This window comes from Palaemon carinicauda, chromosome 5, assembly GCF_036898095.1.
Source record: "Palaemon carinicauda isolate YSFRI2023 chromosome 5, ASM3689809v2, whole genome shotgun sequence".
Classification (NCBI taxonomy): domain Eukaryota; kingdom Metazoa; phylum Arthropoda; class Malacostraca; order Decapoda; family Palaemonidae; genus Palaemon; species Palaemon carinicauda.
In genome coordinates this window covers 90,740,110-90,767,609 of record NC_090729.1, presented here as the reverse complement: position 1 = coordinate 90,767,609, position 27,500 = coordinate 90,740,110, and the positions used below count along the sequence as shown (strand labels likewise).

Sequence of the window (27,500 nt, the reverse complement as noted above, 5' to 3'; positions counted from 1 at the left end):
CATTGTCTCCATCATCTTCTGTAGGTACCCTTCCCATCATTGCAGCTGCAGTTACGTTTAGAGTTAAATTGTACAAGTAGCCCCCAAAAAACCAAGTATTGGGTATGGTATGCTCATACTAGGGCATGCATGCCTAAGATCTTGGATATTACCAAATCGGTCATCGGGGTCCTGCTTCTTAATAAACTTGTGCAGATTGTTGAAATGTATACGTTCTGACAATTGTCTACTGCACGCAACACTATAAACCATCAGAGATTCATGCATAACGTCAGGGTAGGTGAAATCTATGTTGCTGCCAGATTGTCTCATTAACTATATTTTGCTATCTTTATTTCGGAATTAATTCTCTCCGTCATCTTCAGGGGTATTAGCAGAAATGTAGCTGATGGGTATCAGTGAGTGGCTGTAGAGGTCGTTGGTTGCGGCGTGAAGGAGGGGTGGCATACGTGGGCAGTGAGCGACTTTGTCACTGCTCCGGCATGTCACAGGGCAAGTGTCTATGTTTTACCGCATTCACGTAAGCTTCTGTCAGTGTTTAATAGTTGTCGTCTTCATCAGGAGTGCAGCCATTGATGGAGGTCTTGAAGGTGGTGAAGTGGCTGTCCAGAAGGGCATCGACTTCATTCATCAGGTCTTTCATGGTCTTATGGCGGCGCATAAAGGTTCATGTAGATTGTAGGCGTTGTACCCAAAGGTGTTGTATATCATCATTATCATTATCAGCCATAGCTAGTCCACTGCAGGACATAGGCTTCAGACATGTCCTTCCGCTCCCTTCATTTTATGGATGTTAGTCTATACCTGTACATTTTCATAGCTCTTCAATCCATCGTCTTTTCTTCCTTCCCCTGCTTCTTTTGAAATTTCTAGTGACCCACTCTGTTATTTTTTAATGTCCATCTGTTTTCTGTCATTCTCATTATGTGTCCTGCCTATGTCCATTTCTTTTTCTTACATGTTGATAAGATATCTTGTACTTTAGATTGCTATGGTATCCATATTGTTCTTTTTTGTATCTTTGTTTAATTGTTCTTTCCATGACTCTTTGAGTTGTAAATAGCTTACGTTTTAAGGCTTTACTATGGCTACAAGTTCCCGATGCATAAGTCAATACTGATAGCACCATCAGATTAAATACTTTTCTTTTAGAGAAAGGGGTATTTTACTCTTCATAATGACATTTTGTTTACCAAAAGCTCTCAATCCGATACTTAAACTTTTAATTTCGGTCTCATCTCCTGAGGAAACACTTACTGTCTGTCCCAAGTATGTATATTCAATAATAATTTCTAGAGGTTCGTCCTTAACCCTTATTTGCTGTTTCTGCATTTTCATTGAACATTATCATAGTTTTATTCATACTCATTTTCAGTCCTACATTTCGGAATTTTCAATTCAAATCCTCTATCATCCTTTGCGATTCCTTCCAGGATTTACTAAACAGAACTATGTCATCTGAAAATCTTAATTTGTTAAGATATTCCCTAGTAATATAATTTCTACATTTTCCCAATCTAAATTCTTAAAAACTTCTTCCAGGCATACAATGAATAATCTGTGTGAGATAGGGTCTCCCTGTCTAATTCCTATCACTATCTATACTTATATAGTTTTCGGATTGTTGTACTCCCTGTTTAAATATCTTCAAGTGATCTAACATAAGATTCATCTATTCCTTGTCTTTGAAGGGCTTTCATTACCACTAAAGTTTTGACAGAATCTAAAGCTTTCTCATAGTGTGTAAATGCCATACATAGTGGTTTGCCATATTTTGTTGATTTTACCATTAGCTGGTTAATTACTTGGAATGGTCAGTTGTTGTATATACAGTTGTAAATTATGCTTGCTCACTTGGTTGATTAAAGTCGAGCTATGTGAGTATTCAGTTTAAAACAAATTATCTTCGCGAACATTTCATATATTTCTGAGAGTAATCTTATTTGGAGATAATTTTTCAGGTATTTTATGTCTCCCTTTTTGTGAAGTAGGGTAATGAAGTTTTTCCATTTTGTAGATATAAAGCATAACATGAGTCTCTTTTCGTAGTTTAGATATGCCAAATCTATTTTAACATTGTTACTGATTTTAGATTTTTTTATATCCTTATTCATTAAATCTCATGTATAGTTTATTTATTTCATTATTTCCCTTCCTCGCTGGTCTGCTTTCCCTAACTGATCCATAGGGCTTGTAGCATTTGGTTTTTCCAATTATGGTTGTAGCTTAGCTAATAATAATAATAATAATAATAATAATAATAATAATAATAATAATAATAATAATAATAATAATAATAATTATAATAATGATGATAATAATAATAATAATAATAATAATAATAATAATAATAATAATAATAATAATAATACATAATAATAATAAATATATATATATATATATATACATACATATATCTAAATATGTATATATATATATATATATATATGTATGTATACATAACTTATACACACACACATATATATACATATATATGCTATATATATATATATATATATATATATATATATATGTATATATATATATATATATATATTTATGTATATATATATATATATATATATATATATATATATATATATATATATATATTAATTTAAGTGTGTAGCAAATTCTAGAATGCGATACAGTACCTCAAGAATTTTTATATAAAATGCTAAAGTATTCTTTACTATTAGGAATGCCAGAATGGCTGTTTTATTTCAACTGAAGAGTTATTTTGCGGAAATTTAATTTTCTTGAGCACTAATACAGAGAATGTACAAGGTGAAAGGGCACATCTTGGCGAGAAGCATGTCAACTCAGAACATGTAATTTCTCAAATACTCAAATGATTAGTAAATATTGTAAATGGGTCTGGTTGATAAAAATCAGATAATACTGAGAAATACCAAATCTATTCTCCTTTAGGTAGTTTATGTAGTGTTATGTCTTCACTTGGGGATTCCCAATTAGTAGGAAATCTCAGTCTTTTTGCAATGAAGGTTTGTCCCTTATGACTCATCCCTCGTTTTGTTGAAGCGTCACACCCTTTGCGACTTTGAAAGCTGTTTCTTCTATGATCGACAGGATGAGGCACCTGGTGAATTTTTGGAATTGATTTCTTTTCCAATAAATTTCCTGGAACATCTATAATTTTTGAGAAAATTTAACTTTTCATTTTTTTTGCAATTGTATCTATAATTTCGTGTGTTTATTTTTTTTTTTTATTTATGGTATGAAGTTACTGTATTGCTTTGCTAAATATCTAAAGCATATCTGACCCATTTATTTTCGTTTCGTTATTTTTTTTCAAGTGTATAGAAATACGAGAAAGATATTGTACAATATTGTAGAGGCCTAGAAATTATTTATTACCTAAAGAAATATACTTATGACATAAAAAAATATGGTTTTTTTCCTGCCAAGGCATAACCAGTTTTACTATTAACACTTGGATTGAAAAATAAAATAAAATACATTGGAAATGCTCTCCACGTAGTTTCCAAACTGCTGGGAGTGACACCATTAAAAATATGAAGAGCACACTATGTACAGTATAACCTAAAAATATCAATAGGGAGTTTGAAAGTAAATCTTTGTTACCCTTTTGTATTTCTTTACTAATGAGCTCACTTTATCTTCAGGTGAATTCGAATTTGATTCTCCCTACTGGGATGAAATTAGTGAATCAGCGAAGGACTTCATAAGGCAACTTATGTGCGTTGATGTAGAAAAAAGATATACGTGTAAGCAAGCACTTGGACATCCATGGTGAGTACTTTTTAATTTTCTTGAGAAATAAGGATAATTGATGCCTTAGAACTTACAGAAATCTTGTCTATCATTCATTAGTTTTTCCATGTAGCAAGTAACTTTTCCCATGAAGACCATCATAATCACTAAATGGTATACTCTAGAAATTTTGAGTAATAGATTGCAAAGAGTTCTTGTCGGTAAGCACTATAGTGAATATAGGACAGTGATATCTGGTGTTCCTCAGGATAGTGTTCTTGTCCTATTACTTTTCATACTATGTTACTATATACACATGATATGTTGTTAGCCCTAGAAAATAAACTCATTGCATATACAGATAACGCTACTCTCTTTTTTTCTTCAATTCCATCTCCAGAATGTAGATCTGGGGTTGGTGAATCCTTTAAGAGTAGTGCCAGGTGCAAATTATGGGGCATGAAGTTGAACCCTAACAAAACGCATGAGTATGATTGTAAGTAGGTCGAGGACAGTGACTCCACAACATCCAGATCTCAGTATTTCTTTAACTTTATATGACTGAAGATTTTAGGTATGATTCTTGATAGCAAATTTACTTTTGAGAGACACACTCGGTCTATTTCTTCTTCGGTTGCAAAAAAAAAAAACTGGCTTATTGAGAGTCTCAAGGTTTTTGGTGATAAATCTGTTGCGAAGAAAAGTTTTAATTCTTTCATTTTGTCTTGTTTCAAAAATGTTCTCCTGTCTGGTGTTCAGCTGCTGAGATAATCTAATTTTTTGGACAAGAACTAGCAGTTTATTAAATTTCTTTTTCCTGATCTAGAAATTAATCTCGGTCGTCATCGTTCAATTAGTTCTTTACACATGTTGCATAAGATTTTTCCTAATTCTGATCATCTTTTCCATTCAGAGCTTCCCAGTCAGTGCCATCCTGCTCATAATACTAGGTATGCACTTAATTTTATTAGTTATGCCTTCATCTTCGAGGACATCTCAGTATTCTAGCAGTTTTATTCCAGCCAGTACTTAGTTGCGGAATGATATTTCTATCAGGCAGTTGAATTGGTGACACTTCAGATGTTCAGACTTGCAGCGAATGTATTTATGATGAACTGGCTGATATAAGTTTCTCTGTACAGTTTATATTTGAAAGATCTTTTTAAGGTTTTTACTGTTCTTAAAATATTTTATATCAATTGTTCATTACTTCTCTTGTAGCTTATTACCTTCAACAAGGAGGTTGTTTTCAAGTCAGTTTATTTATTTATTTGTCTGTGTTTCTATGGACAGGATTACGTCAAAACTACTCAACAGATTTTGACAAAACTTTCACAACAGATAGATATTAGGTCATGGACGATCCCATTAAATTTTAGAGATGATCCGGTTCTGGATCCGGATTCTAGTTTATTTATTTATCTATTTGTCTGTGTCTGTGGACAGGATTACGTCAAAACTGCCTGACGAAATTTTACGAAATTTTCATCACAGATAGATCTTGATCATGGATGACCCCGTTAGAATTTGGAGATGATCCGAATCCGGATTCTAGATCTTAATTTTTATTTTTTGCCATTTTGAATATAACATTAAAACAAATTGAAGAATTTTGACAAAATTTCTACCACAGCTATATCTTATGCCATAGACCACTCCATTAACCTTTGGTGGAGGTCAGAAATCTCTGATTTCTCTGGTTTATTTCTTTATTTCCTATCCTTACTAAGCACTTTTTCCTGTTTGAGCTCTTGGGTTTATAGCATCCTGCTTTTCCGACAAGAATTATAGCTTTGCTAGTAGTTATAATAATAATAATAATAATAATAATAATAATAATAATAATAATAATAATAATTTATGTGTAGAGGGTTGTAACCAAAGTGGAAAAGGGTTTGGGGTAAGATCTTTCATTACAAAAGTAGCTGGGAGTCAGATTAATAATTCCAACTGAAGCCATTCCCTTAATGGCATAAATTTTCAACATTAAGCCATTTCTCCCTATCAAGGGATGGTGCAATGAAAAACAGCACTAGTGTCTGCCACAAAACTACTTCTTATGACTGAATTATAATGGAACCCCCTGTGCAAGATACTTGTATAACATAATCCAGTACATATACTTACAGTAAAACAGAAGGCTCGCAGCAGTAAGTTGAATCTACTCCACTCAATGCAACGTTGGCATCTATCTGTATGCCTGCCTATACTTCTTCCTTCCAAAACTGGATTTATGTGTTATTTCCGGTAACCTATTGTCCTTTATTTTTTGGTGTGCCCAAACTATCCAACAAAGTAATTTGGGAATAATAATGGCCAGTAGCTTATATTCTTATGTAATTAAAGAAACCTTACTTTGTACAAAGAAAACTATTGTTTATTTCGGCTCTTTGCAAAAAGGTTTTAACAGAAGAGAGAATATTACTTACGAATATCGTAATATACATATATTCTACTAATGGTTAAAGGTTAAAGGTGTTTGGTTTTAGTTCCAGTATCATCTGTGGAGACTCACAACAGAATGTCAGCTGGGCAAGACCAAACCTCCACAGTGGTGCCCAACCGCAGTACTAACCTCCCCAGTAAATAGAATGCAAATGCATTACCACTGTACTAGCCTGGAATAAGTACACGAATAAACTAATAATTTCTTTGTAGATCTAAAGTTATTGAGGGGATCACTAGAGACTTGTGTGCATTAATTATGCTACTGTACAAAACCGCAACCTGATTTCATATGAAACAGTGCACATTCCAGTAATCTCAGAAGTTATATGATTTTAATCATATCTGCAATGCACAACATACTACATATATATGCATATACTGTAATATATATCAATCGAAATTCATATAGGCAACCTTCATATTGCCAAACATCTTAGAACTTAATTATCGCTACTTTATAATAGAGAACATGTGCCTGGCTGTATATATAAATATATAATTCTTTCCGGTCATGCTTAGCGACATTGTCGGATGTATAACTACTCGGTGTCTCCCTGTCTCTCGGGTAGGTTGAGAGGGAGTAGGCATACCCTGTTGAAAGAGGGTACCTTGAGATATGCACTCAGAAACCACAATCTCCCACAAATCTGCGTGTGTGTGCGTAACTATCTAAATATTTAGCTGTCATTTTTGACGAGTCGCATACTCTAGTACTATAAAATGTCACTATCCCTATTAAAACAGAATTATATTCTGAGCATAATATTCAAATATTTATTATATTCTCAATAAAGTTAGTCAATATCACACATTTTCTAGAAATAACCTATCAAAATCATGCTTCACATGTTACTGCATACAATGGTACATGGTGTTTATACTGTAACTTTTTCTTTTTTCATTGTTAAAGTATCATTGTTTTTGGGCTCAAGCCATGACGTCCTAAGGGAAGGTTCCTTTAGTAGCTTCCGAAGGGTATATATGACTACAGTGATATTCCCAGAGAATCAAACCAAAGGTTTCACAGAATTCTAACTTCTGGCGCGAGTACCTTTATGATTACTCTCAAGGGTATCGTATATCATCAGGGGACGTATTCTTGACACGCCACATGGCAATCTGCACCCCGAATAGCCTTTACGCCTCTAGGCTCTAGGGGGAAAACGTGGCAGAGTAGAAGGGTAACCGCAACAAAGATTACCCAGGTTCCCCTACTACAATCGTATCAAAACCGCACCAACTCCCTCTAACGGTCATTCCTTTATCTGTAGCGACTCGCTACGGTGGTGTTCCCTGTCGATCTGACATTTCCGATCGATTTCTGGGAATCTTTATGCTTCTACGGCTTCTTTCTCCATCTAGAAAGTTGAGTATTGATTCTTTACAATATGTAATTTAGTTCCAGCCTCACAATGAAATTGTGTATTTGTTGTGTGCGGATCTTCGCCGATCGCCGGTGTCGCCATGGCGCTGTCGTTCTTTTTACATGTGCTATTTAGTTAGCAGAACGACATTCCGGTGTAAATAGCTTAATCATTATTATGAAAGCTATTTAGGCATTATATATTGTAAAGATATCTATAAGCATATTTTTCCCTTTCCGTGGCGATCGTATATGTCAGAGTTTTGGTGATTTAGGTAACCGAAATCGCGTCTTGTCTGGGTAACATAACCTAGACAACAAATACTTTCGTCATTTCCCCGGTTACCCTTGTGTATTGGTTATCATTCCTGGAGATCGATATCTCCTGGAATTATATAAACCATTACCAATCTCACTAAAGATTTATGGGTAATCTCTCTTCCCTCTGAGAGTAGCCTTAGGATACAACTCTCTGCGTCGGCCTTGAATTTCGAATTCAGGCATGACTAGTGTAGAGTTTTCTGTCTCATCCCTTAACAGCCGTAGGCAAGTTTTGGGATTCGATCAGAACCTCAGAGTATTTAGTCTTTGTCGGCAGTCGGTCGGCGGGGTGATTGCATTCCCCTGCTGGCGGAACTACCGGCATAGGAGGCTAGCCCTCCCTAGACTACACCTGAAGTGGTCGAATGTTGCCGCCACCTTCTCCCTGTGGTCTAGTAGACTAGTCCTATGCTCGCCGACCCTAGGCTATAGAGTCGTATACTCTTGTGGCCTAAGATGGTGCCGGCATTGGAACTCTGTTTCTCCCTTGTTGAGAGGAACGGCACGAGCTGTCGTCCCCTTAACTGTATTAGCACCTCCTAAGCTGGAGAATAAATGATTCTCCTGCCGCTTGTGGTCGTGCCGGTACTGAAACAGAGTTTCTTCAAGGTGTGTAGATCCGGCAACATTGCCGGTCCCTCCTATACCTCATATAGGACCCTTTCCCCTCCCCTCTCTGTTCTTTTACGATAGCCGAGCCATTGTCTTTCCTTGTCATGCTACATTCATTTAGCATGTAGTCATTTATTAGGAATAAATGTCTATTAAAATGCAGTTGCGTCCTAATTCGCCCAACAATTGCATGTTTTAAAATACCAGAGTTCCTTAACTTACTCATGTAAGTATTTCTCATATCATTGTATGCTTACAATCAATGGATGGGGACACTGATATTGGTTCCGCAATATATACAATCCTTGAGATCGTTTGTATTCTCAGTGTATACTTATGTTTGTTCATACAATATATGCTACCTTGAGGCCCTTTTTCTACGTCTAAAAATGACTCTTCCCTGCAGGCGGCAGGAAGCACTAACATTGTTATGCTTAGTGATGATGACGGATAACGGTAACGTCATTTGTCTCAATTGGCCCTTTTGGCCGTAGGAATATTGTCCCAAGGCTAAGGCACTAACATAAAACCACAGATACATTAATTCTCTGGTATGCTTCCATTAGGACGTCATGGCTTGAGCCCAAAAACCGGATTTTGAGCGAAGCGAAAAATCTATTTTTGGGTGAGATGGCCATGACGTCCTAATGGACCCACCCTTCTTTTCTATGAAAAGATCTTCACGGTTTCCCCCCCTGATCTACTGTATCTGTAGCACCTTGCTCAACGCTACAAGGAATGACCGCCAGAGGAAGTTGGCGCGGTTTTGATACGATTGTAGTAGGGGAACCTGGGTAATCTTTGTTGCGGTTACCCTTCTATTCTGCCACGTTTTCCCCTAGAGCCTAGAGGCGTAAAGGCTATTCGGGGTGCAGATTGCCATGTGGCGTGTCAAGAATACGTCCCCTGATGATATACGATACCCTTGAGAGTAATCTTAAAGGTACTCGCGCCAGAAATTAGAATTCTGTGAAACCTTTGGTTTGATTCTCTGGGAATATCACTGTAGTCATATATACCCTTCGGAAGCTACTAAAGGAACCTTCCATTAGGACGTCATGGCCATCTCACCCAAAAATAGATTTTTTCGCTTTGCTCAAAATCCGTTTATTATTAATGTATTATTATATTAATTACTGTACAGTACTGCATACAAAATACCATTCTTTACAGTAATGTAGATATAGGCTAAGTTGGAACAGTGCAAGTCGACCTGCCGAAAACAGTGATCACTTACAAGTGATATGTCATGTATCTCAGCTAATTGCGCTGTACTGTAGTGATAGTATTGTACATATATTACAGTAATATACACTTAAGTACCTATGTTAGATAGGGACAAAAGTATTTTGTTGTTATATTAATATTAGTATACAATACAGTACAAGTGTGGCAGTGAGTTATCTTAATGTTCACTGTAGCCACTTTTTTAAAGTACAGTACGGTATATAAATGTGTTTATCAAGAAATGCAGTACTCATACTGTTATAGAAACTACTTGAAAATACTATGGTGTGGTATAGTGGGTTACCTAGTGAGTTAGTTGACTGCGTGTAGGCAATGGGCAAAAAGTAGGTAGGTTATGAGTTGACCCACCCTAGTGCAGCAAACATTCACGACTTTTCTATTTTCGTGCCTGTCTCAGTTATCTAACCACACGAAGACTGAAGGCTGACTGTATTTACTGTGGATAATTCTTGTGAATTTTCTTCCAGTGAAAGCTGTTGAAATGACCATCTAAAATCCAGTTTTGAAAATGTAGTACATCCTGACATAGTTGCAAACATGCCTTTGGGATTTACCTATCGATGTTAAGCTGCCTGAACTGGGGATTTAGTGTTACCTTGTAATCTACTTACAACCTAATTTTACAACTTTTCTTTACATTAGAAACTAGTTGTGTAACCCAGTCTGAATAGTCTGTGGAAGGGGTGTAAGAATACTACCATCGTAAATCCTGAGAGTCGTTGAAAGTGTCTAACTGTACAGCTGCTACCAATAACTGTGGAAACTGTTGCCTTGTAATTGGACTATTTAGTCAAAGGCCAGGGGCACTGCCATTAACTGTGGTTGATGACTGCAAGGGCCATGTGATTGTAAAAATTCTATGCCTCATTATAAACCATACCTAATACTATTAGACATGAGAATGTGACCAGAATCCCCCTACTAGCATGATAAATGGACGAGGGGTACTGCAGTTCATGACTGCAGCCAAAGAAGCTAGTGACAAAATGGAACATCAGAGCAGTTTCTTGGAATGCCTGTATGCTAACGGGAAAATTGAGGTTGATAGGAGATATGATGGAGAGGAGGAGGATAGATATTCTGTGTGTAGAGGAGACAAGATGAAAAGAAAATGGAATTAGAGATATAGGTAATGGGTATAAGCTCTATTACAGTAGGTCATGATGGGAATTAATGGAGTTGGGATCATAATAGGCAATAACTTGAAGGAAAAATTGTTAGAATTAATGAGAATAAATGATAGGCTTTTAAAGATTACAATGATAGTAGGGGATCAGATAGTAAATATAATTTCACCTTATGCCCCTGAGATGGGTTGCCAAGAACGTGAAAAAGAATTATTTAGACAGGAATTTGAGGCAGCTGTTAGAACAGTGAAAGAGGAGAAGGAGCTAATCATAGGTGCAAACATGAATGGCAGAGTAGGGAAGAGAAGGGATGGATATGTGGAGGTCCATGGAGGCAATGGCTTTGGAATTAGAAATGAAGATGGGGAGTATATATTAGAGATGGCTCAGAGCTTTGAATTGTCACGTATGAACGCCTGTTTTCAGAAATGGGATAAGCACCTAATAACCTATGAAAAGAGAGGAGTGGAATGCGAAATGGATCACATCTTGGTTAGAGGAGTTGACAAAAATGATGTAATGAATTGTAAAGTGATTTTGGGGGAAGCGTGTGTTAAACACCATACACTGATAGTGATGGATTATAAAATGAAAGGTAGAAAACCCAATAAGAGAAAGAGGAAATCTAGAATTAAGGTGTGTAACCTTAGGGGAGAAAAGAGTGATCAATTTAGGAAGAGAGAGAGAGAGAGAGAGAGAGAGAGAGAGAGAGAGAGAGAGAGAGAGAGAGAGAGAGAACGGGAAAGGTTGAACTTATAGAGTGCACAGGGTAACGGAGGGTAAATTATATGGATGGATATGAAAGAAATATGTATAGGGGAAACAGGGGATTAAGTGGGAAGAACCAGTGGATATGGTGTGTCGAAAGGAAAAATTTGGTGGTGGAATACAGAGATGCAAGACTCGGTTAAAAGAAAATCAAAGGCATTTAAGGACTGGAAAGTAAGGTATGCACAGAATGCAGAGAAATGGTACACAGAAGAAGAAAAAGATTTTAGGAGGAAAGTAGGTATAGCTATTGGGAGAGCGGTAGATATATTAATGAAAGGACAGGAACAAGAAAAGGAAAAAGGATATTTATAAGATTTCAAACTTGGGAAAAAGACAAAAACAGAATTAGGGGCAACTGGGAGTTATCAAGGATAGAGATGGAAATATATTGCATAGTGATGAAGATATTAAGAGATGGAGACAATATTCTGAACAACTATTGAATACAGAAAAAAAGAGAGGGGAGCTGGGAGAAGCACAAGGAGTGGAGGAGTCAGTGATAGAGATAAGGAATACAGAAGTAAATGATGCTTTGAGTAAAATGAAACATGTTAAAGCACCACTCCATCATAGTTTCAAATTGAAATTGTCAAGATACTAGCCGCAGAGGGGGAAGAATGGATGCTAGATTTATTAAGAGTAATATGGGAAGAGGAAATAATGCCTAAAGACTGGGAGGAGAGTCTAATGGTATTTATATTCAAGCAGAAAAGTGATGTTATAGATTGTGGTTACTACAGGGGAATTAAACTAACTGCATGGTTTGGACAATTTGAGAGAGTACTAGATGAGAGGTTGTAAAAATTGGGAAACGGCCATTTGGATACATGAGGGGAAGAGGGACTATGGATGCCATCTATATAGTAAGACAGGTACAGGAAAAGAAGTTGCAAGGAAACCAGAAGCTCTTCTGTGCTTTTGTAGATCTAGAGAAAGCTTATGGTAGAATACCAAAAGAAGTGATATTTTGGTGTTTGAGGAAGAGGAAAGTCCCAAAGTTGGTTAGAATTGTTGAGATGATGTAGAAAAGAACAAGGACTAAAGTAATAACAGCTGTTGGGGAAACGAAGCCTTTGAAGTTAGTGTTGGATTACACCTGGGGTCAGCATTAAGCCAGTTTTTATTTTTGGTGATCTTTGATGTGTCAAGTAAAGAGATCAGAAATGAAGAGTTGTGGGAATTGCTATATTCAGATGATTTGATTATTACCCCTGTAAATGTGGAAGACTTGCAGAGAAGAGTTGTACAATAGTAAGAGACTTTGGAGAGATGTGGCTTGAGAGTAAATGTGGATAAGACTGAAGCTATGGTGAGCAGTAAGAAAGTTAGTAACAGGATAGCTATGATTGAAAGTAGAAGCTCGATTATAAAACAGGTGGAACAGTTCAGATACTTGGGATCTACTATAAGCAGGAGGGAGGATCTGCGGCTGAAGTTGAGAATAGGATAAAAGCAGCTTAGAGAAAGTGGAGGCAGGCACCGGGAGTGTTATGTCATAAGAAAATGTCAATCAAGGTAAAAGAAAAGATCTCTAGCACAGTAATAAGAATGATGTTAATGCATGTATTGAAATTGTGAGCAATAAGACAAAAAGAGGAAGCAAAGTTTGGGAGAACACATGAAAATATTGGGGTGGGTAATTGCAATATCACTGCTTGAAAGATTAGAAAATGATTAAATAAGAAGAATGGCAGGCATAGGAAAGATTGCATAGGTGATAAGAGTGTCACGACTGAGATGGTGTGGACATGTGTTGAGAATGAATGGTGGGGAGGGAGTGAGTATGGCTTGGGAGGATCCTTTTAGCAGAAGAAGATCGAGACGGAGCAGAGAATTAGATGGCGAGATAGGGAGAGAAGAGGTTTGGTGGAAGAGGATGCCTTTGATAGAAGACAGAAAACCGATCCCTTATTGTAGGAATAACAGTGGGAAAGAAGTGTGTAGCCTAATCTGAATATGTAACTTTCTCCCTTGAATTTTATTTTCTAATCTCCTAATTTTTTTCTCAACCACATTTTTAAATGCATGTCACTGGTCTTTGTGCAAAATAATCTAGGATTACCATTTTGACTCAACACTAAAATAGCCTTTGGATTTTTTACTGTAACAACTTTATCTTAAAAAACTTCTTTGAACTCTGATAAATCATTACTAACAGAAATTTCATTCTTGTGTTTATGCTGTGTGCCTGCAACTTTCAAAATGTAATGCCAATCTAGTTTAAGATTGTGTAACCAATATAGAACGAATTAGGTCTGTTACCTTTAACTACAATTAATGGAATTTTGTCTATCTTCTCTTTCTTATACTGTAATTCTACTTATGATCAACCTATTACCTTAATGTTGTAACCTCTGTAATATTTTAAGGCTCTATTTTGTACTTTTTATGAACAAATTACGAAGGGCCCTTATCATTCTCTCAGATATAATTGATACATAAGTTGCTGTGACATTCAAATTCGGTTACCATTTTGTTACTACTGCCATGAAATGTTTCTTTGCATCTTTGTTAATAGAATTTATGTGAAATATGAAATCAATCAGTTTTTGAGTTGTCCGGATGACCTTAAGCATTTTCTGCATTTGTTTATTGGCCTATACCAGTATTAACTGGGGCATTTATTTTCTATGTATATTTTTGTTCAGAAAATCTGCAATCATTATGGAATGACCTTTCTTTCCACAATTACGACATGTTTGTCCTGTAGCATAGCATTTCCTTGCATCGTAAGCTAGGTGATCGTTTTTACCACATTATTAACATTTGTGTATTTCCTGTTGCCCCTGTATATTAGTATGATTCTGATATTTATGAACATAAGGGTCTTCTTCGACAATAACTAGACATACTCGTTTTCTTATTTGAAATTTCCATTATGTTGTGTATAGAATTACTTATTATGTTACTTTGCTTTTTTGAAGTTTCTAAAGCTCGGACTATGATTCTTACTTTCTCTGGGTTTAAATACTTGCCTTGAAGTAATGTTTTCTGTGATGTGGCATGTACAATTACTGATCAATTATTACATTTTTTATTTCCCAAAAATCACAAGGAAGGTCTAAATATTTTAGTCTAGTCACATGGATATCTAAACATTCACCTGACCTTTGATATGCTTTTTCTGTGAATTGGTATCTTTCAAAGAATTTATTGACTTGTATGTCAAAGTAGGCAGTAATAGCCTTAACTGCAGTTTCACTAGTGTCACTTGTTAGTTGCAAACTTGCAAGGTTTGGAAAACTTCACATAATTCCCAAGCTTCATTATGCAGTAACAGATCATTCTGCTGTGCATCTTTGATATTAACTACCACTTCCAGTTGAATCTTAAAATCTGCAACCCAATTTGGATATGCTGATTTGCTGAATTACTTCAGAACATTCGACATCCATAACAATTATGAAAAAAATACTACCTAAACTAGGCTAAGGTAACTGAATTCTGGTGTCTAAGTCTCCTAAACTAGGCTCACTGAATTCTGATATCAAATCTGGACTAGGTCTTCCCTTCTCTTGTTGTGCACTTTATGTCATCATGCAACCAATGCATACCTTCCTTTAAACCCTTTTACCTGTTACACTTCTTAGCCTACCCAATATTATTATTATTATTATTATTATTATTACTAGCCAAGCTACAACCCTTGCTGGAAAAGCAAGATGCTTTAAGCCCAAGGGCTCCAACAGGGAAAAATAGCCCAGTGAGGAAAGGAAATAAAGAAATAAATAAATGACATGAGAAATATTAACAATAAAATATTTTAATAACAGTAACAACATCAAAGCAGATGTCATGTGTAAACAATGAAAATAATCATGTCAGCCTGTTCAAGATGAAAGCATTTGCTACAAGCTTGAACTTTTGAAGTTCTACTGATTCAACTACCCGATCAGGAAGATCATTCCACAACTTGGTCACAGCTGGAATAAAACTTTTAGAATAGTGTGTAGTATTGAGCCTCATGATGGAGAAGGCCTGAGAATTAACTGCATGCCTATTAATACGAACAGGATGGAACTGTCCGGGAAGATCTGAATGTAAAGGATGGTCAGAATTATGAGTAATCTTATGGAAAATGCATAATAAACTAACTGAACTACGATGCCGGACATTAATATCTAGATCAGGAATAAGAAATACAATAGACCCTAAGTTCCTGTTCAACAAATTAAGATGAGAATCAGCAGTTGAAGACCAGACAGGAGAACAATACTCGAAACAAGGTAGAATGAAAGAATTAAAACACTTCTTCAGAATACATTGATCACCGAAAATCTTAAAAGACTTTCTCATTAAGCCAATTTTTTTGTGCAATTGAATAAGTTACAGACCTAATGTGTTTCTCAAAAGTAAATTTGCTGTCGAGAATCTCACCTAAAATTTTAAAAGAGTCATACAAAGTTAAAAAAACATTTTTAATGCTGAGATCCGGATGTAGAGGAGCCACTGTCCTTGACCTACTTACAATCATACTTTGAGTATTGTTAGGATTCAACTTCATACCCCATAATTTGTACCATTCTCTAATTTTAGCTAGATCTATAATAAGGGATTCAGCAACCCCAGATCTACATTCAGGAGATGGAATTGATGCGAAGAGAGTAGCGTCATCTGCATATGCAACAAGCTTGTTTTCTAGGCCAAACCACATGTCATATGAATGTAGTATGAAAAGTAATGGGCCAAGAACACTACCTCGGTAATAATACATTTATCAGTAAATAATGACTTAGACCTATTACTTATGGATGGCTTGACTAGAGATAAGGTTTTTCATAATTTCTTGTGGATGAATTTGCATATCTTGCAATTGCTGTTCCTTTTGCATTACCATTTGTTTCTACTTTACAGTTGTTCCTGTGTTGCCGATTGTTATTCCTACAATGCCAATTTGTTTTCTGTGTAATGTTAGCCTTCTCAATGCTATCGGAACTGTAACTTTGTTGTGCTTACCTGCAATGATAAGTAATATATGTATATATATATATATATATATATATATATATATATATATATATAAATATATATATATATATATATATCTATATATATATATATATATATATATATAGATATATATATATATATATATATATATATATATATATATATATAGGGGCTAGGGTATGTGAAGAACTAATCTTCATAGGAAAAATATGTGATGGTTTTTTTATTTATTATGATGAAATTTGTACAAAGAATGTATTTCGTTATTTGAATGTTTAGCAAATAACATGAACCAAAAGAAGGAATGAATGTTTGATTTAGTTCTTCTTCACTAGAGTTGCCTCAAAATATATTCTGTAGGAAAGAGATATATAGTTCTTTATAAAGTTATATGACTAAAATAATTGATATCAGTGTTGCTGAGTCTTATGTAACAAAAAAACAATTAAACATCCACTCAACAATTTCAAGGACCAATTCCTTCTCACAACTAGGCCATGATGTTTGCTTATAACTAACTCTTCTGTTGCAGCAGGGTGCTTTTATTATGGGAAAGAGGACGATACTTGCCTTCTCTCATAGGGTCGAACATGGTAGGCCTTCTCATGCCAACAGGTGAAAATGCTGATGCCTAACACATGTGATGTCGGCATGTGACATCACTGACCTTTGATGTAGTTTCAGCAATTGCCTTCATGATCTCTCTCCCCATCTCGTGAACAACATAAATGCAAAGATTCGGAATAAACAAGTTAAGAAACAGGTTACATGAGAGATGTGGGTGACACTTTTCAATTTCTTGTCTGTACAATGTTAGCCTTCTTAAAGCTATCAGAACTATGGCTCTGCTCTGCTAACCTGCAACTATAAGTCGTATAAGTACTGTATTATATATTCCGTTCTTGTCATCAATTTTGCTAGGCTTGTTGTAGGAATTGATGATGAATATTCTATAAACAAGCTTGCTTATTGGTTGGCCACTACTTCACCTCTCTTTGGCGACAAGTGTCATTATAAAGAACAAAAAGCATAAGTGATAAAATAAAAGAAAATGATCACCAAGTACAAAATTTGTATAAAAAGAATTCTATTCTATTTCTGGATATGAACTATTAGAGTTGTACTCTTTTTGAGGTAATTCATACAATATCCAATACTTGCAATTACTAACATAATTAAAGTCTTGCACATATGAATGGAATGATTTTGTAGGATACGAGTAGTGCTGTGCTGTTAATTAAGGTTTACATATAACTTGTGATTCTTTAAAGGTCACTTACATAATAATCATATCATCATGTTTAGCCATTGTAAAAAGCAATTTATTCTTGCAGTGCTTTTATATAGTAATATATTCTCCAATATGTGATAAATGTACATTGATGGATGATTGTCTTGATGGCCTGCCATTTCTGAGATAAGTATTTAAGGCATCGAGGACTACTATATTATTTCTGTATGGGCGAAGTCTAGTTTGGTAGAGTGTGGTGGGTTTTTGGTAGGTGTATATGTATCAAAATATTTGAATTCCACTATACAATGAAGTTCTCCATTCTTCTTTACACATAAAACCATCCTAAGGCACCAGGTTACAGGTTGACCAAAGGGTACTTGTCAAACATCTTGGTTTTGTCCATATTAAATTACCTCCTGTCAATGAAGCAGAACAAGAAGATCCACCATAAGTCACATTGGTAGTCCAGTCATCAGCTGCTAGGGTTGATTTTCTCAGTTATTGATAGAACCTTATCTGTAGTATTTGTATAGAAACTTTCTATATTCATGCTATTACCTACATTAGGAGCATAAGGAAGCCCTATAGTTGGTAGTGGAGAAGAGGGCCTTTTAGGGCATTTACAGGTGTGCTTAATATGAATATATCAATTTTGCAGGGCCTAATTATGGTTCAGTCCTCACTACCATTTTTGCCAATAGTTAGAAACACATCTAATATGATCTTAACCTTCTCTGCAAAGTTTGTCCAAATTGTCAGTTGTATAAATTTTCTTTCCTGTCTCAACTGGCCTGAAGTTTTCCTTTTACTAGGGGGACCTTCAGGAATGAGATATGGTGTTATCAATCTGAGATGATGCATTACTTTTGATGCCTGTGTGGCAATTCTTACATCTTGTATGAAGTCATTTCATGTAGTATTGCAGATAGATAGGAGAATAATAAGTGCCTTACAATCATCAGGCCAAGTTTAACTGGGACTTAGATATTTATTTTGCTGGCTTGGAAAGATATTTATTTTGCTGGCTTGGAAAGGCATCTACTGGGTTGTGGTATCTTGGCTGGTGGATGGCTGGGGATCATTCTCGGTGAAATGGGGGAGTAGAGACTTGGCTTTTTCCCGGATAGTGAGTGAGTCCCCGGTCATCCCCTTACAATGCTGGTCCTTGATCTACAAAAAAGGGCATTCTCCATCTTAAGCATGGCCTTTTCCATCACCTTAGACACAACCTTCGCACTGCAAGGGGCACTAGCAGCATGGCAACATTAATCTTAACAGCACTCTTGTCAATGTACCTCTTGGCACTCTCGTTCACACCAAAAAGTCTTCCAACGGCTGCATATTTCATCCCTTCCTTACACATATCAACGACTTTAACCTTCTATTCAAGGGTCACGAACTTCCTCTGCCGTTTAGCAGATCCTTCAGAAGGTGAAGCAGCTCCCTTGTTGGCTTGAAACAAAGGCAAGGCAAAAGTCGTTCAAAATATGTTAAGATTAAGTGGGAGATGTACACGCAATGACATATGAAGCAAGAATGGGGCCGGGTCATCGAGAGATGGGATGTTGTGTGAGTGGAGAGGGAAGTGGCGCAAACGAACCGGGTGCAAAGGAGTGCAGTCAATTATAATCGTCGGACCACGAGAGTACTTATGACGAACATGCAAATATATGATTTTTCATTTAATAGGTTATATGATATCTGTCCTGCAATTAAGAGAAATTGCGAAGAAAGAATACGCGAATAAGGAGGGCTGACTATATATATGTATATATATATATATATATATATATATATATATATATATATATATATATATGTATATATATATATGTATATATATATATATATATATATATATATATATATATATATATATATATATATATATATCTTCATCATCATCATCATCTCCTCCTACGTCTATTGACGCAAAAGGCTTCAGTTAGATTTCGGCACTCATCTCTATTTTGAGCTTTTAATTCAACACTTCTCCATTCACCATCTCCTACTTCATGCTTCATAGTCCTCAGCCATGTAGGCCTGAGTCTTCCAACTCTTCTAGTGCCTTGTGGTTCCCAGCTGAACGTTTGGTGAACTACTCTCGCTTTGGGAGTGCGAAGAGCATGACCAAACCGTCTCCATCTACCCCTCATCATGATCTCATCCACATATGGCACTCGAGTAATCTATCTTATAGTTTCATTTCTAATCCTGTCCTGCCATTTAACTACCAATATCCTTGTGAGGGCATTGTTCACAAATCTACCAAATCTATTGGAGATTGTTTCATAGTCATACCATGACTCATGTCCATAGAGTATCAATGCCCTCACTAAACAAATATATAGTCTGATTTTTATATGTGATTTCAGGCAATTTGATTTCCAAAATTCATTTACCCAAGCCATTGTCTGATTTGTTTTTTTTCAATCTTTCACTAAACTCTAATTCTAAAGACCATGTATTGGAGATCATCGTTCGTAAATACTTAAATGATTCCACCTCATTAATACTTTCTCATTCCAATATTTCATCTGTCTTACTTCTATTTATCTTCATCCCAACCTCGTGTAATATTTCATGCATTCTGGTAAGCAAATATTGCAAATCCTGTGGTGTTCTACTAACAAGACAGCATCATCAGCATACTTTAGGTCAGCTAAATTCCTGTCACCAAACCAGTCCAATCCTTCTCCACCATCTCCGACTGTTCTTCGCATTACAAAATCCACGAGGAGGATAAACAACATAGGTGACAACACATTCCCCTAGAGCACTCCACAATTCACTGGAAATTAATTTAATAGGACTCCATTAACATTAACTTTACACTTGCTATGCTCATGAACAGACTTAATCAAATTTACATATTTAAGAGGAATTCCATAAAAGCGTAGGACTTTCCACAAAATTGGCCAGTGCACACTATCAAAGGCTTTGTCATAGTCCACAAATGCCATCAAAAGGGAATTTCTATATTCTACGCATTTCTGTACAACATACCTCAAAATGAAAATCTGGTAAGTGCAACTTCTAGCTTTTCTAAATCCTGCTTGTTCATCTCTCAGCTTTTCATCAATCTTTCTCTCCAGTCTCTTTAGAATAAGCATACTATATATTCATAACAACTGACATAAGTGTTATTCCTCTGTAATAAGTGCAATCAGTCAGGCCTCGTATTTTTACCATTTTCACCAACACTCTTAACTCCCATTCATCAGGTTTTGCCTCTTCATGCCACATTTTACAAAATAATTTTGTAAGTTGGTGGGCATCACTTCATTTTCGGCCAGTATCATCTCGGCAGTTATTCCATCGTATCCAAGGGGCTTTCCATCTCTTAAGGTTTTTAAGGATAGCTTCGACTTCAAACACACTAAATTCATTTATGGGCACATCAACTTCTTCATCAGCTTCAGGTATATATATATATATATATATATATATATATATATATATATATATATATATATATATATATATATATATATATATATATAAAAATTTCTTCTTCTTCTTCTTCTGTTTTCTCTACAAGTTTGTCCCTATTTGGAGTCACTATAATGGTTCTTCAACACATTTTTTTCACTTCCTTTGGTCAATACCTAATCTTCTTCCACCAGATAGTCCCATATCCATCATCTTCCTTATCGGATGGTCTTTCTCTCATCCTACTATATGTCCATAACATCTCAGTCTACTTTCTCTCACCTTGCTTGAAGCTGGTGTTACTCTGCGAGTGCCTCTAACATGTTTGTTCTTAACTTTATCCTTTCTAGTCCACATTATCACCTCAACATCCTCATCTTGGTTACATCAATCCTCTTCTCATCTCTTCTCTTAGTTGCCCACGTTTTAGACGAGTACAACATTGGAGGTCTCACCACCTGCTGCTGGATCTTGCTCTTTAGCACCCCACTATATTTCCTCCAGCTATTCCATCCTGATTATATTCTTCCAGTCAACTCATCATCTAGGTCTCTTATATTTTGGTTCACAGACCTCAGATATTAAAAAATTTATTCCTCTTCCAACTTATGAAAATCGATCTCAAGATCTACCCCTCTCTCCCTTTATGCTTCCTCAAATTCACAGTGCATTCCTACAGTCTTGATTCTATTCATTCTCAGACCCCTCTCTTCCTGACTGTTCCTCCATCCCTCTGCTTTAATCTTTAGTTCCTTATCTTCAGTAGCACATAAAAATCCATCATCTGCATACAGTATTGTCTAGGGGATTTCACATCTCAGATCTTCTGTGAGTACATCTAGCAATAGAGTAAATAAAAATGTACTTAAGGCCGACCCTTGGTGAAGGCCTACCTGTACATTGAATACCACACAGTCTCCCGCTTCACATCGGATTGTTGTTGAACAATTTTCATGCATATCCCTGACCACATTTACATATACTTCAGGTATTCTATGGGCCCTTAAACTTCTCTGAATCTCTTCTCGTGGTGACAATCATGTCTTTTATAGATAAATAAATATAGTACTAAAGTTTCTTCTTCCTTCTATAAATTTCTCTTTTAGTTGTTGTAAAGAAAATATTGCATCTGTTGAGCTCTTGCCTGGCATGAAACCTTGTTGGATGTCCAAAATATGCACCAACCCTCTCAGTCGTCCATATATGATTCTCTCCCAGATTTTGAAGGTATGAAGTAGTAATTTCATCCCTTTATAGTTTGAACACCATTACATTTCCCTTCCACCTTTCAGAATAGCAGCTTATAAAGCACCATTACTCTGGCTTGACCAAAATACTTCCAAATCTCTGCTGGTAACTGGTCTGGTCCTGTCGCTTTTCCGTTTTTTATACTTTTTTAGACTCCCTCAACATCCAGTATTGTATCTGTTGAACTGGACTAGATACACTTTCTATTGCCTCTGTAGGTATTCTTTCATTTTCCTCATTCATTAACCTTTCAAATTAGCTCCTCCATCTTTCTTTTATTTCTTCGTTGCCTCTCAAAACATTGCCATTTTCATCCTCAATTGTTCTAACTCCTTTTACATCTTTACGTCTTTAATTTGGCTCAGTTGACATTGTCAATATTTGCTTCTCCAGTTCTTTTTTTTTCTAGTTCTTCATAAAGTTTATTATGCTATTCTCCCTTTCCTTCCCTCACTGCACGCTTTGCTGTCCTGTTTACATTCCTATACTCCTCCTCCTTCATTCTCCTCCGATGTTTTCCAGATCTGCAGTTTCTCTCGCTAGGTTTTAAGGATGTTTCCTATTTCTTTGCTCCACCACCAGGTCTCTTTTCCATTCTTTTACCATATGATCTTTCCCATATCTGTATTCCTATTGTGTTTATAATATCTGCTTTTGCACACCAGGTGTGGTCTATGTCTTGTATGTTATCTAGTTCAACTTCGACAAACTCATTACTAACTCTACCTACAAAAGCTTCTCATTTCTCTGCATCTTTCTATTTCCACCAACAGATCTTTCCGATTCCCTTTCTATGTGTCCATTTCTTCTTTTGCTTTAACTTTGATATCTGTCAGTAATGTTCTATGTTTGCCTGTCACTTGCTCGTAAGGCAGGATTTTATAGTTCTTGACTTCTTCTGCAAACTCCTATCTCACTAATATATAATCAATTTTGGAGCAAGCATTACCTCTTCTATAAGTTTTCAGGTGATTTTCTCGTTTGATGAACAATGTGTTAATGCTTTTCGCTCTATATTACATGGCAAAATCAAGGATACTCAGTCCCTCATCATTTTGCACTCCTAGCCCATGCTCCCATGAACCTCGTCAAATCCTCTATTATTAGCACCAACATGTGCATTAAAATCTCCCTCACCAATAATCTCTCGGTAACTGTTACCTCTTGTAAGGCCCCATCTAATTCCATCCAGAAAGTTCCTTTTCAACCTGGGGGTCCAACTTGTGGTGCATAAACACTCATGATGCTCCATTTTTCTCCAAACCATTTTAATAATATTTTAATGATACGGTCATTTACTCTAACCACTTCCAGCACATTATGTATCAAGTCCGGGGACAAGATTTAATCCCATTCCATTCCTTCCTATGCCTGTTCTAACATAGTACATCTTGTATCCTGCGCCAATTTCTTCAGCTTGTTCTCCCTTCCACTTCGTTTCCTGTACTAGCAGAATGTCAATTTCCTTATCCTTCATAATTTTAACTATTTCAAAACTTTTTCCTGTCATGGTGCCAAAGTAGGTCAAAAGAAACAGGAGAATCAGCAGTAGGTAAATTTGGATTAGGCACAAGGTGTGGCAGAGGGGACATGCTTGTAGAATTTGCTGAAAGAAACAATCTCAAAATCTCGAACACCCTTTTTATAAAAAGGGACATAGGAAATTAACAAGAAGAAGCCCAAATGGAGAAACAAAAAATGAAGTAGATTTTATTCTCAGTGACAAAACCGCTGAGGTTTTGACAAAATCAAAATCTTTCGCATAGTCTATAAATCCCATACACAGTGGTTTGCCATATTCTGTTGATTTTTCCATAGGCTAGTTAATTACTTGGACATGTTCAGTTGTTAAATGCCAACTTTAAAGCTTGCCTGCTATCTTGGTCGATTAAAGTCTAGCTTTCTTTCTATTCGGCCCTATATGATCTTTGTGAATATTTTATGTATGGCTGATAGTAAACGTTTTGAGCATTAATTTTTAAAGTCTTTTGTGGCTCCCTTTTTGTGAATTAGAATAATGACAAAGTTTTTCCAACCTGTAGGTAAAGTTCAGCTACTGTTACTAATATGAAATCTCCTCTATCTATTATAAAATCAATTGGTATGCCATATTCTCCTGCTGCTTTGCCTCTTTTCATGTAATTTAATGATTTCTTTACAACTTCTGTTATGTTTGGTAATGGCTCTGGTGTTTTATCATTTCGATTGGCAAAGATATTTATTATATCACTATTGTATAACATTGCATAGAAATCCTCTCTTTTATCGATAATATTTCCATTTTCATCCTTTAGAACAAACATCTGTTGGCTTTCTGTTGGAAGCCTTCTTTTCATCCTTTAGATGTTATTTAATTTCTTTAGTGTTTTCTCAATTGTGGTCTGATTGTTTTTACGAATGTCTTGGGTTTTTATTTTGTTTATTGTTTAGGATAGTTCTTATAATTGTATTTCATCTCTTGAATTTTACCCTCTTTTAATTAGGGTTTCGGTCTTTACTGATAGTTTTCCTTGGTCTTGTTTAGGAACTTTCCTACCTATCTTTTGTGCTGATTCCGATTCCAATACAAATTTTGTCGAAATACTATTAGTATCTTTATTACCTGCTGCCAATTCAACACACACATACACACACACACACACACACACACACCCACATATATATATATATATATATATATATATATATATATATATATATATATATATATATAGCACTCATAGAGCTTAAGGAATTTTATGATATACGAAACTCCCTACCTTTAGAGTACCTACAGATAATTTGGCCAAATAATAAATGGAGAAACGTAAATGCAATTTTCCTGTTATTATGAAAACTATGTGGAGCTCAGATTTCTGCACGGCTTGCTATTCTGTGAATTTTGCTCGTTGTGATCTGATGAAAAACATAGCTCATGTGTGTTAGCCCTGTACTCAACACATTATTTTTAGTATCACAGCTCAAGAAATCATTGGATATATTCGACATTGAAGAGGAGACCTTCATACAATTCTGAAATATCATTTAGTTCATTTCCTGTTATTTTAGCCTTTACTTAATGGATTTGGGGATTCTCTTGACATCACAAAACTTCAGATGACATTATAGATAAGTCTTGTAGGTGGCGACCCATTTGTCATTGCAAAATTTCCTTAACAGTACAGAAACTCAGTCTAGAGAATTAGAACAGAATTTCTCCAAAATATTTGTAACCCTTTAATATTAAGAAAATTTGTTGTTGAGGAGATTTTCTTTCCACATTCTATTACCTTAGGTCAATATTGTGGACACTATTAACCAAATTACAAGGCTAATCAAAGAAATGTTCATCGCAACAATATGGATTATAAGGACCTTTACCCAAGAATGTTGATTGATCGATTGATTGAGTGTTATCTGGTATCCTGATATCTAAGGTCATTGACGCCGGCAAAGAATGTTGAGATGTATCAGAAGATTGATGTAAGATATATGGAATATAAAAAACATTATCTTACAAAATAAATAGAATTGCTGTAAAGAAGAAATTACCATTGCTTCCATTACACTATATGATCATAAATGGTCTATGAAACAAGGTAGGCTATATGAAAAATCTGAAGTTTCACAAACAAGGTGAAAAGAGTAATGGTACCTTAACTAAGTTCAGGAAAAGGTATGATTCTTCATAAGCATAGGAGATGAAAAAGAATCTGGTCAAGATGAAAGAAATTTTATATGTACAGTGCATCACGTAAGACATACGACGATCCTGTCTTCTAATAAACGTAGTTTCCATATATTTTTTCTAAATATTCATAGTCATCCACTTCTGAAGGAGACATGAAGCTATAACAGACAATTGTTTGGTTAATGTGAGCATAGATACAACGGTTGACCTGGAGTGGCTTACTTAAATATATCCTTTTAAATTGTCGGGCACTAGGTCAGGCACAGGCTCTATACAATTCTACAACCCATTCAAAGGAGTTTTTATACGTAACAGTTCATGGGACTGGTGCTTACCCATAACAGCAACTTTGGATCCTCTTTAGATACCATAGAAAATTTGTCATTTAATTCTCCATGTGCTAGAACGTTCCCACGTGCCTTACTAAGGGAAGCATAAACATGATAAGGCAATGGTTTTTAATGGTTTTTACATTTTCTTTTTATACAGAAAAAATAATAATGATGGTGAATATTACTAGAAATATTATTTGAAATGTTTGTTCTTTTTTTCCCAGGATATCTGGTAATGCAGCCAGTGACAGAAATATACACAGCTCTGTATCAGAACAGCTCAAGAAAAATTTTGCAAAAAGCCGTTGGAGGGTAAATATAAATCTTTGAGATGCATGTTGTTGATTTCATTCTTTTAATTTCTTGTTTTAAGTCTATCGAGAATTTGTATATAGATCCTTTGGTAACTACTATCCAACTTACTCACATTCAGGCCTGTGAAGATCTTACACATGAATATGCCAAGATATCAAAGACAAGATAATAGTTACAGAAAAATCAAATGAATCGTTTGAAACAGACTATAAGTGGTATAAGGATAAACATTGTTGTCTTTTTACCCCTGTATAATGTACAATCTATATATTGTACGTCATACAGAGGTACATGGAGTTGCTCATTCATGTCCTGAGCAAAGGATTATGGTACACTATGACTTGACAGGCCTGTTCTGCATTCAATGATTCACACCAAATTTTGTCTTGTTGTTGTTTATCTACAGTACAATTCTATTTAAGATATGAGGTCAGGGTCTCTCTAGACTGCTCTAAAGGTAATGTGGTATATATTGCATATGATGCTGATAAGCTCAAAAAGATCTTCCCACATAGGGAATAAGGGATTAGAGGGAAATATTTCAATTCATAATTCATTATGATATATATATTTTGTAAACAACAATGCATTGCCAAATGTAGAAAAAGGGTATACATTACCACTAACACTTCATACATATACGACGAAACCTTTTGTTATCCTCCTAACATTCTTGCCGAATCACTTTCTTATA

General features: G+C 35.6%; 1 protein-coding gene across 1 annotated transcript in view; it reads left to right on the top strand.

Moving 5' to 3' along the window:
• The window catches only part of LOC137641024 (calcium/calmodulin-dependent protein kinase type 1-like), a 192,269-nt gene that overhangs the window by 15,078 nt on the left and 149,691 nt on the right, over positions 1-27,500 (top strand). Inside the window, exons 3-4 of the mRNA XM_068373475.1 lie at positions 3,648-3,774; positions 26,716-26,803. Of these exons, the coding sequence (XP_068229576.1) occupies positions 3,648-3,774; positions 26,716-26,803 (215 nt within the window). The remainder of the gene's footprint in view (positions 1-3,647; positions 3,775-26,715; positions 26,804-27,500) is intronic.